The sequence below is a fragment of the Pan troglodytes genome, chromosome 23, assembly GCF_028858775.2.
Source record: "Pan troglodytes isolate AG18354 chromosome 23, NHGRI_mPanTro3-v2.0_pri, whole genome shotgun sequence".
Lineage (NCBI taxonomy): Eukaryota > Metazoa > Chordata > Mammalia > Primates > Hominidae > Pan > Pan troglodytes.
Genome location: NC_086016.1, coordinates 33,839,098 through 33,851,588, shown reverse-complemented (window position 1 = coordinate 33,851,588; position 12,491 = coordinate 33,839,098). Strand labels below are relative to the sequence as shown.

At 44.6% G+C, this 12,491-nt stretch overlaps 1 protein-coding gene across 7 annotated transcripts in view; it reads left to right on the top strand.

Annotated features, from left to right (window-relative positions):
• Positions 1-12,491, top strand: part of PRR14L (proline rich 14 like) — a 69,108-nt gene that overhangs the window by 13,904 nt on the left and 42,713 nt on the right. For all 7 annotated transcript variants that reach the window (XR_010156135.1, XM_016947282.4, XM_063808193.1 and 4 more), the window contains one exon: positions 10,807-10,879. Coding sequence is in view for 6 of the 7 variants with exons in the window: in XM_016947282.4 (XP_016802771.3) it covers positions 10,807-10,879 (73 nt within the window). In the remaining variant the exon portion in view is untranslated. The remainder of the gene's footprint in view (positions 1-10,806; positions 10,880-12,491) is intronic.

Below are 12,491 nucleotides of genomic sequence, written 5' to 3'. Positions count from 1 at the left end.
TTTTTTTTTTTTTTTTAGACAGAGTTTCGCTCTTGTTGCCCAGGCTGGAGTGCAATGGTGTGATCTCAGCTCACTGCAACCTCCACCTCCTGGGTTCAAGCAATTCTCCTGCTTCAGCCTCCCGAGTAGCTGGGATTACAGGCATGTGCCTCCACACCCGGCTAATTTTTTTTTTTTTTTTTTTTTTTGAGATGGAGTCTCATTCTATCGCCCAGGCTGGAGTGCAGTGGCGCGATCTCAGCTCACTGCAAGCTCCGCCTCCCAGGTTCACGCCATTCTCCTGCCTCAGCCTCCTGAGTAGCTGGGACTACAGGCATGCACCACCACACTTGGCTAATTTTTTTTTTTTTTTTTTGAGATGGAGTCTTGCTCTGTTGCCCAGGCTGGAGTGCAGTGGCACACTCTCAGCTCACTGCAAGCTCCGCCTTCCGGGTTCACGCCGTTCTCCTGCCTCAGCCTCCTGAGTAGCTGGGACTACAGGTGCCCGCCACCATTCCCGGCTAATTTTTTGGTATTTTTAAAATAGAGACAGGGTTTCACCATGTTGGTCAGGCTGGTCTCGAACTCCCGACCTCAGGTGATCCGCCCACCTCAGCTTCCCAAAGTGCTGGGATTACAGGGTGAGCCACTGCGCCCGGCCAATGCCCTATCTTTTAAAAATACAGTTAAATAGGTAAAAGGCTAAGGATCCCAGAGTTCCTATTGTGTTACTTCTTGATGTGGTGGGCTGAGTCTAACAAGAAAAGTTTCTTTTTTTTTTTTTTTTCCAATTTAGGGACCTGCCACTTCAGGAGAGAAAAGTTTTTTAATGTAGTGTTTGATATAAAAGCATGCGTAATACACATAAAGTATAATGAACACACACGTATATATGTGTTTATATATGCATACATATACATACACATGCTTACATAACAATCAACCTAAGAACTAGATTACTATCTCCTTGTTCTTTTTTTTTTTTTTTTTTTGAGACAGAGTCTTGCTCTGTCACCCAGGCTGGAGTGCAATGGCACAATCTCAGTTCACTGCAAGCTCCACCTCCCAGGTTCATGCCATTCTCCTGCCTCAGCCTCCCTAGTAGCTGGGACTACAGGCGCCCGCCATGACGCCTGGCTAAATTTTTGTATTTTTTTAGTAGAGACGGGGTTTCACCGTGTTAGCCAGGATGGTCTCGATCTCCTGACTTCGTGATCCGCCCACCTCGGCCTCCCAAAGTGCTGGGATTACAGGCGTGAGCCACCGCACCCCGCCACCCTGTTCTTTTTTAAAGTCATTCCTTTTCTCCCTCCCAGCTCCACCAGGTGTATATTCCATTTTGAATTGTATAAAGCAGAATGAAATTTAGTTGATATAAATGTTAACATTTTGTACTCAGTTTCAAAAAGTGATCTCCACAATTGAAAAGAAACAGAAATACTTACCGGGAAAGGGGAAATGGAAGACCTGCAGGTTTTAGCAGGTCAATTAGAATTGACTTTGTTCCAGGAAAAGCCAATTTGCTCTTAATATCATTAAGGGAAATGTGTTATCTGGACTGAGAAGTGGTGGTCATGCTCTGTTGTGTGCTGGTTAGGCCACAGCTAGAGTATTATACTCTCCTGTTGTTGTCATGTGTGTGAGAGGTATAGAAAACCAGGAATGCATTCATGGATAAGTATTCACACTAATGACACAATCTGAAAATATGCATCTGGAGGCCAGGTCATTGGGTGTCTAACTTGTGAAAGAGAACAGTCAAGAGACGTGAGAGAAGCCTTCAGCAATTTAGAGGTCATTCAGCAGAAGTGGTCCTGTGGGGCACAGTTAGGCCAGTGGAAGATGTGGGGCAGCAGCAGCAGCTCCTAATCACTCTCAGGTCACAGGACCCTTTGGAAATCTGAACACTGCAGACCTTTCAGAAAAGCAGACATACCACTTGCATACCATTTCAGATTTGCAAACCCCAGGCATCCCCTGATCTCAATTTATAAGAGCTCTTGCTATATTGACAAAATATCCCACAGTCAAAAGACAGCTGACAAATTGAGAGAACATATTTGCAATGTATATCAGAGATAAAGGGTCTATATCTGTAATACATGAAGAACTCTTGAATTGAGGAATGAAGAACCAAACCCAATAGAAAAATGATAAGACTTGGGCTAGGCGTGGTTGCTCACACCTGTAATCTCAGCACTTTGGGAGGCTGAGGCGGGAGGATGATGAGGTCAAGAGATTGAGACCATCCTGGCCAACATGGTGAAACCCCATCTTTACTAAAAATGCAGAAATTAGCTGGGTATGGTGGTGCATGCCTTTAGTCCCAGCTATTCGGGAGGATGAGGCAGGAGAATTGCTTGAAACTGGGAGGCAGAGGTTGTAGTAAGCCGAGATTGTGCCACTGCACTCCAGCCTGGCGACAGAGTGAGACTCCCTTTCAAAAAAAGAAAAAGAAAAATGGGAAGACTTGATAATGAACTGTGTGTGTGTGTGTTTGTGTGGTGTGTGTGTGTGTGTTTGTGTGTGTGTGGTGGTGGTTAAACATAAGAGATGGTCAGCCTCGTGTAATTAGAGAAATGCAAAGTTAACCAGAGATATCACTTTTTTCCCTTTGATTTAAGGGTGTCGCTTTTTGACTATCAGATGGGTGAAAATGAAAATGTATGACAACGTATCTGGTTAGCAAGGCTATGAGGAAACAGACATTCTAATACATTGCTGGTGGGAATGCAAACTGATACAACCTTTCTGAGGAGCAGTTTGGCAACATTTAACAAAACTACTGGTGCCTCGACCTGTTCACCGAACACTTCAAGGAAACCTGCCTTAAAAGATAGACTTCTAGGCCTGTAATCCTAGCGCTTCGGGGGGCCGAGGCGGGTGGATCACCTGAGATCAGGAGTTCGAGACCAGCCTGGGCAACATGGTGAAAGCCTGTCTCTACTAAAAATACAGAAATTAGCTGGGCGCAGTGATGCATGGCCGTAATCCAAACTACTTGGGAGGCTGAGGCGGGAGAATCGCTTGAACCCCAAAGGCGGAAGGTGGAAGGCGGAGGTTGCGGTGAGCCAAGATGGCACCACTGCACTCCAGCCTGGGTGACAGAGCGAGACTCCGTCACAAAAAAAAAACAGTGGCCAGGCGCGGTGGCTCACACCTGTGATCCCAGCACTTTGCGAGTACGAAATGGGTGGATTGCCTGAGGTCTGAGGTCAGGAGTTCGAGACCAGCCTGGCCAACCTGGTGAAACCCCCATCGCTACTAAAAATACAAAAAATTAGCCGGGCGTGTGGCGGTCGCCTGTAATCCCAGCTACTCGGGAGGTTGAGGCAGGAGAATAGTTTGAACCCAGAAGAAAGGGTTGTAGTGAGCCGAGATTGCACCATTGTCACTCCAGCCTGGGTGACAAGAGCAAAACTCTGTCTCAAAAAAAAAAAAAAAAAAAAAGATACACTTCTAGCAGTATAACAATACTTAATACACAAGGTTGTTCTTTTCAGCAGTTTATAATTGCAAAATATTGGAAACAACCTAAATGCCCATATATAGGAGAGAGATTGAATACATTATGGCATAAGGTATTTACATACATGGAGTATTATCCAGCTATAATAACAAGGAAGATCTCTATATACTGATATGGAGTGATTTCCAGCTGTGTCAGGGGTCCCCAAAACCAGCAGGTTTTCAGAGTTGCTGAAACTCACAGGACTCAGCATTTAGTTGTTCTCACAGCTACAGTTTATTGCAGTGAAAGGATACAAAGAAAATCAGCAAAAGGGAAGCAGGCATAGACCAAAGTCCAGAGGAAATCCAGTGCAAGCTTCCAAGAGTCCTTTCCTAGTGGAGTCATACACACTTAACCTCCTTCAGGAACAAATTGTGACAACACGTATGAAATATTGTCTACCATGGAAGTTTGTTAGTGGGTCAGTGCTCAGGGATTTTACTGGGGACTGGTTGCATGGACATCCTCTGCCTGGCACATAGCAAAATTTCCAACTCCTAGAAGGAAAGCAGGTGTTTAGCATAAACCACATTATAGTGTAGGCACAGTGAGACACTCCTGTTTAGGGAATGGTGGAAACTCCCAAACTCTAGTTCCCAGATGCTAGCTAAGGCTGACCCTGCAGGTAGACCTTTCTAAGGACAGCAGTCAGGCCTGCTCTGTTGACTCACTTCTGTAAACTAAGATATGCTGTTAAGTAAAAAATGCAAATCAATATCTATAGTGTTGTCCTTTCCATGCAAGAAAGAAAAGGAAATAAGCATATATAGAAGTATCTGCTTATTTGTATAAAACCTATACACAAGTACACATGGGAAGGATAAACCAGAAACTAATGAATTTGATTACCTATCCTGAAAGAATGGGGGAATGGAAATGGAATAGAAAGGGTAGGAGAAACTGGCACTTCTGTAAGTACATCTTTTGGTATAGTTCTAACTTCATACTTGAAAAATAACTAACTAGACAACTGGGGTGTGAGATGGGCCCAAAGCTGAATAGAAACTGTAACAAGTGAGTCTTAACTGTATTACAAATGAATAACAAAACCAATGGGGAGGGTAGCCCACATTACTTTAGCAAACAGTAATTCGACTATATCCTCTTAAAGAATAAAGTCAAAAAAGAATAGGAAATATTAGTAAATTTGTTTCTCACAGGGGTAGGACTTAGCCATTTCTAAACAAAATGCCTATATGTGTTCTAGGATTGGGGAAATAAGTAAATATATGTGGATAATGAGAGCCAGTTTTCTCTCAGAGAAATAAATTACAAAGGAGGAGTGGCAAACATGAACCCTGACCCAAACATGAACTCCATGAATTGGAGTTATCTTTTTTTTTTTTTTTATGAGACAGTCTCACTCTGTCACCCAGGCTGGAGTGCAGTGGTGCGATCTTGGCTCGCTGCAACCTCCTCCTCCTGGGTTCAAGCAATTCTCCTGCCTCAGCCTTCCAAGTATCTGGGACTACAGGCTCATACCACCAGGCCTGGTTAACTAATTTTTTGTATTTTTAGTAGAGACGGGGTTTCACCGTGTTAGCCAGGATGGTCTCAATCTCCTGACCTCGTGATCCGCCCACCTCGGCCTCCCAAAGTGTTAGGATTATAGGCATGAGCCACGGCGCCCAGCCTAACATGGGGTTCTTAATATATACACATAGAAATGGAAATACTTGAGTGTATACGATAGGGCCTAGAGGTAGCAACAGACACCTTGTAGCAATGAGCACACCTAGTCTTGGCTCTAAATACTTTTTTCCGATAAAAGAAACCAAGATTCCTTGGAGAAATGGCTGTTCCAGGACAGGAGAGGGAAAAACGCAAGATGTGCCCGGAGCAATTTGTGGCCAAATGCTCAGAAAATTATGGGGATATATCAGAAGGACACAGCAGCCAACTTGAAGGGGCTCCCAGTGGCCAAGTATGGGATGATTTGAGCTTAAAATAAATGATAGTGATGAATTATTCGACACTTACTTTTGCAGCAACCTGTAGTACCCATAGAATAAGACAAATACCCGTGAGCCCGTTTGCTGACTTTCTTTGTATCCTTTCACTGTAATTGAATTAAAAGTGAGAAAAGAAAGGTCTTACAGAATTCCAATTAATATATATGGAATGATGGAAATAGAAAAAGCACTGTTTGGCAACCATCACAATAATAATTATCTCAAGCAGGAATCATTAATGGTTGTTAAAGCTAGTGGCTAAATGTTTGGGAAACAAATATTTACATAGTCTCGAAGTATTTCCCTACAAGATATTTATTAGTTACAAAGGTGGAATAGTAACTTCACAATGGAGAAACCTGGCAGAATCTACCCAAACCAAGTGATGGAAGTTTGCCCCCAGGAATGAGGCACCCTAACACCGTGATAGGACAGTGCCTCCTGATAGGACACTGCCCCCAATAGGACACCATGAGGAGAACCAACATCACTTCTGTGGTATTCTTTTTTTTTTCTTTTTTGAGACAGAGTCTCGCTCTGTAGCCCAGGCTGCAGTGCAGTGGCACGATCTCAGCTCACTGCAACCTCCGCCTCCCGGGTCCCGGTTCAAGCAGTTTTTCTGCTTTAGCCTCCTGAGTAGCTGGGATTACAGGCACGTGCCACCATGGCCAGCTAATTTTTGTATTTTTAGTAGAGACAGGGTTTCACCATGCTGGCCAGGCTGGTCTTGAGTTCCTGACCTTGTGATCCACCCGCCTTGGCCTCCCAAAGTGCTGGGATTACAGGCATGAGCCACAGCGCCCGGCAATTTTTTTTTTTTTTTTTTTTTTTTTTAGACTGAGTCTCATTCTGTTCTCCCAGTGCAGTGACATGATCTCAGCTCACTGTAACCTCTGCCTCCTGGGTTTAAGCAGTTCTCTGCCTCAGCTTCCCAAGTAGCTGGGACTACAGACATGCAACACCATTCCTGCCTAATTTTGGATTTTAGTAGAGATGGGGTTTCACAGTTGACCTCAGGTGATCCGCCCACCTCGGCCTCCCATAGTGCTGGGATTACAGGCGTGAGCCACCGTGCTTGGCCCAAAAATATGCAGTTCAGTCACATTAAGCACATTCATAGTGTTGTGTAACCATCACCACCATCCATCTCCAGAACTTTTCTTATCATCCCAAACTGAAACTCAGTACGCATTAAATAGTAACTCACCATTCTCCCCTTACCCCATCTTTGACAACAACCATTCTACTTTCTGTCTCTATGAATTTGACTACTCTAGGTACATCATTCAAGTGGAATCATATGGTATTTGCTGTTTTGTTACTGGTCTTAATATTTTTAAAAGTTAAATATTCCAATCATGAAACAAGTATTTCAATCATGAGAAGTTAAACCAGTAAAATAATAATAATTTCCTGTCTTAGGATCGTGTCCCAAAGTTATTAAAAACTTGTAACTAGGCCGAGCGTGGTGGCTCACGCCTGTAATCCCCGCACTTTGGGAGGCCAAGGTGGGCAGATCATCAGGTCAGGAGATCGAGACCATCCTGGCTAACACGGTGAAACCCCGTCTTGCCTAAAAATACACACACAAAAAATTAGCCGGGCGTAGTGGCGGGTGCCTGTAGTCCCAGCTACTCTGGAGGCTGGGGCAGGAGAATGGCGTGAACCCAGGATGTGGAGCTTGCAGTGAGCGGAGGTTGTGCCACTACATTCCAGCCTGGGCAACAGAGCGAGACTTCGTCTCAAAAATAAATAAATAAATAAATTTGCAACTAATAATTTTGGGATTTGATCAAGATCACCCTGCTGAGGGTGAACTATGTTAGAACAGGCACAGTGGAAGGGACAGCTGCAAGAGCCAAGCTGAATTGTGAAAGAATGTATTCAGTTCTGAACTCCACTCTTGTAGGAGGAAGGTCAAAATCTGTTACGCATGCAAAGGTTACTAGCAAGGATGTGGAATAGATTGGTCTTATTTAAGAACTGTGCACCAAAGATATTCAGAGATGGACATGTGACATCCCACATGGATGATTTAGCATTGAGAACTCTATACCATGCTTGGTTTTTATTGTTTGTTTTTTTGGTGCTTACATATAAGCTATAGAGTGTTAAACTTTTTACATATTTTTTTCCCCATAATGGTAGATCCACCTGGGTTGAATATGTTGTAAACACTTTGGTTCTAGGATACAGTACATTGGTTGTATTCAACTCAGACACAGAAAAAGTTTAGATTTTTTTTTTTTTTTTTTTTTTGGAGATGGAGTCTACTCTGTCGCCCAGGCTGGAGTGCAGTGGCACAATCTGAATTGTCTTTTAACTGTAACATACAAAAGCGTAGTATACGTTTTTTTTTTTTTTTCGAGATGAAGTCTCTGTCACCCAGGCTGGAGTGCAGTGGCGCGATCTCCGCTCACTGCAACCTCCACTTCCTGGGTTCAAGCCATTCTCCTGCCTCAGCCTCCAGAGTAGCTGGGATTACAGGCATCCGCCACCATGCCCAGCTAATTATATATTTTTTAGTAGAGACAGGTTTTCTCCATGTTGGTCAGACTGGTCTCAAACTCCTGACCTCAGGTGATCCGCCCTCCTCGGCCTCCCAAAGTGCTGGGATTACAGGTGTGAGCCACTGCCCCCGGCTCTAGGACTCTTAACTTTAGGAATCCTGAAAGTTAGAACATTTAGCTGATAAAATATTGTAGAAAAAGGAAATTGCATCTGATACATTTCTGCTAGTTCATCATATGATTGGCTATTTTGGAGCAGGTGGGGGACGTTACAGAGGTTATCATGTTACATGTCCATTGCATCCAAGTAGGTTGTTCTGTTGCCCTCATCCATATTCAGGAGCCCAGACTAGCAGAGCTCCCACTGGATCTGGAGGTTGCCCACCACCATGGTAAGGCTGTTGGGGGAGGTCTCTCACATTTGACCTCAGCCCACACTCTTTTATTGTCGATTGATTCAATTTCTTTTCTTTTCTTTTTTTTTCTGAGACAGTGACTTGCTTTGTTGCCCAGGCTGGAGTGCAGTGGCATGATCTTGGCTCACTGCAGCCTCCTCCTGGGTTCAAGTGATCCTCCTGCCTCAGCACCCCTAGTAGCTAGGATTACAGGCACGCACCACCATACCCAGCTAATTTTTGTATTTTTAGTAGAGATGGGGTGTCATGATATTGGCCAGGCTGGTCTTGAACTCCTGACCTCAGGTGATCCACCCACCTCAGCCTCCCAAAGTGCTGGGATTAAAGGCGTGAGCCACCGCACCCGGCCCTGATTCATTCAATTTCTGATTATATTTCAGATTAACACAAACCTTGTAGAGTCTTCAGCCTTCCTGTGAGGGATAACTTGCTTTTCTTAACTCAGAACCTTTTAAGAGAAGTCAATAAGTCAGGGAGGAAGTCTCTCTTTCCCTGTTAAGAATTGTGGCTAATCAGCCGCGCATGGTGGCTCACGCCTGTAATCCTAGCACTTTGGGAGGCCAAGGTGGGTGGATTGCCTGAGCTCAGGAGTTCGAGACCAGCCTGAGCAACAACGGTGAAACCCTGTCTCTACTAAAATACAAAAAATTAACCAGGTGTGGCGGCGTGCACCTGTAGTCCCAGCTACTCAGGAGGCTGAGGCAGGAGAATCGCTTTAACCCAGGAAGCAGAGATTGCAGTGAGCTGAGATCGCACCACTGCACTCCAGCCTGGGCAACAGAGTGAGACTCCATCTCCAAAAAAAAAAAAAAAAAGAATTGTGGCTAATCAAGGAAAAGGAACGTGGTCGAAACAGTGGGCTTGGCACTCCACCAGGGTATTTTGGGGCCTCCAGCTAGCGGCACCTTAGAGCCACAAGTGGGACAAAGCAAAATCCCACCAACCCCTCTGGGGCTGGATCCAGTAAGATTTCATTGCATTAGCTCACCAGAGACCTTCGGGATCTGAAGGAGCCTGTATGTCACTGGCCTGTGCTGTCACTTTACAGAGGCTCCAATAGCCTTGGAAAAGCTTATGGAAGTCATTCCAGAAACGTGCCAGGATCTGTCGGTGACAGCTCTGTTGGCTTTTCTCACAAAACGGGATGGATAACAGGTGTCTACAGTCTCACGAAGAATGGAAGCTTCTGCTCATGGAGCACCCTGTCCTGACTGGGTGTTTTGCTGGGTGTTTTATATGGTTTCCATGTATTCTTTCAGCCACTTGTAAGGTTGCTGTCAGCACCATGTAGTTAGTAGGTGAGAGTCCTTGGGTTGGAACAGAACTCAGGCACTCTCCCTTTTCCATGAAGTGTTAACTTGAAAGAATATTTTAAATAGCATCTATTCTCACACCTCAAACATTCAGCCTGAGAACTGGAAAAGCAGAGAATAGTAACATTTGGGAGAAAGGATCAAATATAACTACAGATAAATATTTTCTTGGCCAGGCGCGGTGTCTCATGCCTTTAATCCCAGCTCTTTGGAAGGCTGAGGTAGGCAGATCACTTGAGGTCAGGAGTTTGAGACTAGCCTGGCCAACATGGTGAAACCCTGTCTCTACTAAAAATACAAAAATTAGGCCGGGCACAGTGGATCACGCATGTAGTCCCAGTACTTTGGGAGGCCGAGGCAGGTGGATCACCTGAGGTCAGGAGTTCAAGACCAGCCTGGCCAACATGGGGAAACACTGTCTCTACTAAAAATATAAAAATTAGCTAGGCATAGTGGTGGGCGCCTGTAATCCCAGAGGCTTGGGAGGCTGAGGCAGGAGAATTGCTTGAACCCATGACGCAGAAGTTGCAGTGAGCTGACAGCGTGCACAGTCTTGGCTCACTGCAACCTCTGCCTCTAAAAAAGTTTTTTTTAGACCTCTGTTATTGTCACAACTTTAAAAAGTTTTCAGGCTCAAATTCTAGATAAGTAGAAATTTTTATTGTTTACCCTTACTTAAATTTGAGGTTTCCTTCAGTGCCCAGTCCTTGTGACTGCTAGCTAATTTCCCAAAGTCGTAAAGAAGTCTCTCAAAAATAACTAATATTCAGCCAGGCGTGGTGGCTCACGCCTGTAATCCTAGCACTTTGGGAGGCGGAGGCGGGCGGATCACTTGAGGTCAGGAGTTCAAGACCAGCCTGGCCAACATGGTGAAACGCTGTCTGTAGTAGAAATACAAAAATTAGCCAGGCGTGGTAGTGGGTGCGTGTAATCCCAGCTACTTCGGAGGCTGAGACAGGAGAATACCTTGAACCTTGGAGGTGGATGTTGCAGTGAGCCACGATCTAACCATTGCACTTCAGTCTGGGAACAGAGCAAGACTCTGTCTCAAAAAATAATAATAATAATATTCATTAACTCAGAATCTTCTGAATCCCCCTTGACCACTGGATTTTCTTACTGTAGGAGGATCTCCTGATGCAGTCCAGCAAAGAACTTTCACATGTGGACCTCCCTGAAGATTTTCTAAGGAGCAAAGGTATTTATTTCTCTCAAATCTCTTCCTTTATCCACTTACTGCAAATACTGTTTTAGTTCCGTTTCCATTTTGCATTGAGAATATAAGGGTTGTAAGTCCCTGCCTTGTAAGGTGTACTTAACTATAGAAACTGTAACTTCACTGTAGATCGTATCTTAGTATTGCCCATGGATGTACTTGCACAGTGCACTGCAGCCTCAACCTCCCGGGCTCAAGTGATCTTCATACCTCAGCCTCCCAAGTAGCTGGGACTACAGGCGTGACCCACCATGCCTGACTGATTTTGTAAATTTTTTTTTGTATTTTTTTGTAGAGGCAAGGTCTCACCATGTTGCCTAGGCTGGTCTCGAACTCCTGGGCTCAAGTGATCCTCCTGCCTCTGCCCCACAAAGTGCAGGATTACAGGCATGAGCCACCGCACCCAGCAAGTCCCTTTCTTTTGAGTGTGTTGAACCTTTGTTGGATTTTATATCATCAAATATACTATATTTGCCTGTTTAGAAGGGTTAACTGGAACAGGGGAGACATGTACCCAGTATAGTTCAGCATGTGGTAGTGTATCATTTTCTTGTTCTGTGGGGTCAGGGATGAGATAAAATGTTTACTCCAGGTCACCCTGAGAGTTTTCAAGGCAGTTTCATTACCTCTTTTTGCTCCTCAAAACAATGGTTGGGTATAGAGTTCTGAGATTATTACTTTTAGGTTGGTTGACTGATTGAGGAGGAAGCTGAGGTCCAAAAGAGAGTAGCTGAGGTAAGGTTCTCCTCTTCTCACCCCAAGGCTAAAAATAAACTTAGATTACTTTAGAGAGGACTATGTGTCAAGGCTAATACAGAATCATCAGGCTGGGCACAGTGGCTCACGTCTGTAATCCCAGCACTTTGGGAGGCCAGGGTGGGAGGATTGCTTAAGTCCAAGAGTTTGAGATTAGCCTGAGCAATGTGGCGAAACCCCTTCTCTACAAAAAATGCAAAAATTAGCATGGCAGCACACACACCTGTGGTCCCAGCTACTCGGGAGGCTAAGGCAGAAGGATACTTGAGCCCTGGGAGGTTGAGGCTGTAGTGAGCCGTGATCACACCACTGTACTCCAACCTGGGCAACAGAGCAAGACCCTGTCTCACCAAATAAGTAAATAATATAATATAATATAATCAGAACCTCACAAAGAGAAGATAAAGTGAATACGCTAAGTCAGTGGTCCCTGACATTTTTGGAGTCAGGAACCTGTTTCGTGCAAGACAGTTTTTCCACAGATCCGGTGGGGTGGATGCTTTTAGGATGATTCAAGTGCATTGCATTTATTGTGCACTTCATTTCTATTATTATTCCTTTGTAATATATAATGAAATAATTATACAACTTCCCATAATGTAGAATCAGTGGGAGCCCTGAGCTTGTTTTCCTGCAACTAGGTGGTCCCCTCTGGGGTTGATGGGAGACAGTGACAGATCATCAGGCATTAGATTCTCATAAGGAGCTCACAACCTAGATCCCTTGCATGTACAGTTCACAATAGGGTCCACGCTCCTATGAGAATATAATGCTAGTGTTTATCTGGCAGGAGGCGGAGCTCAGGCAGTAATGCAAGCATGAGGAGCAGCTGTAAATG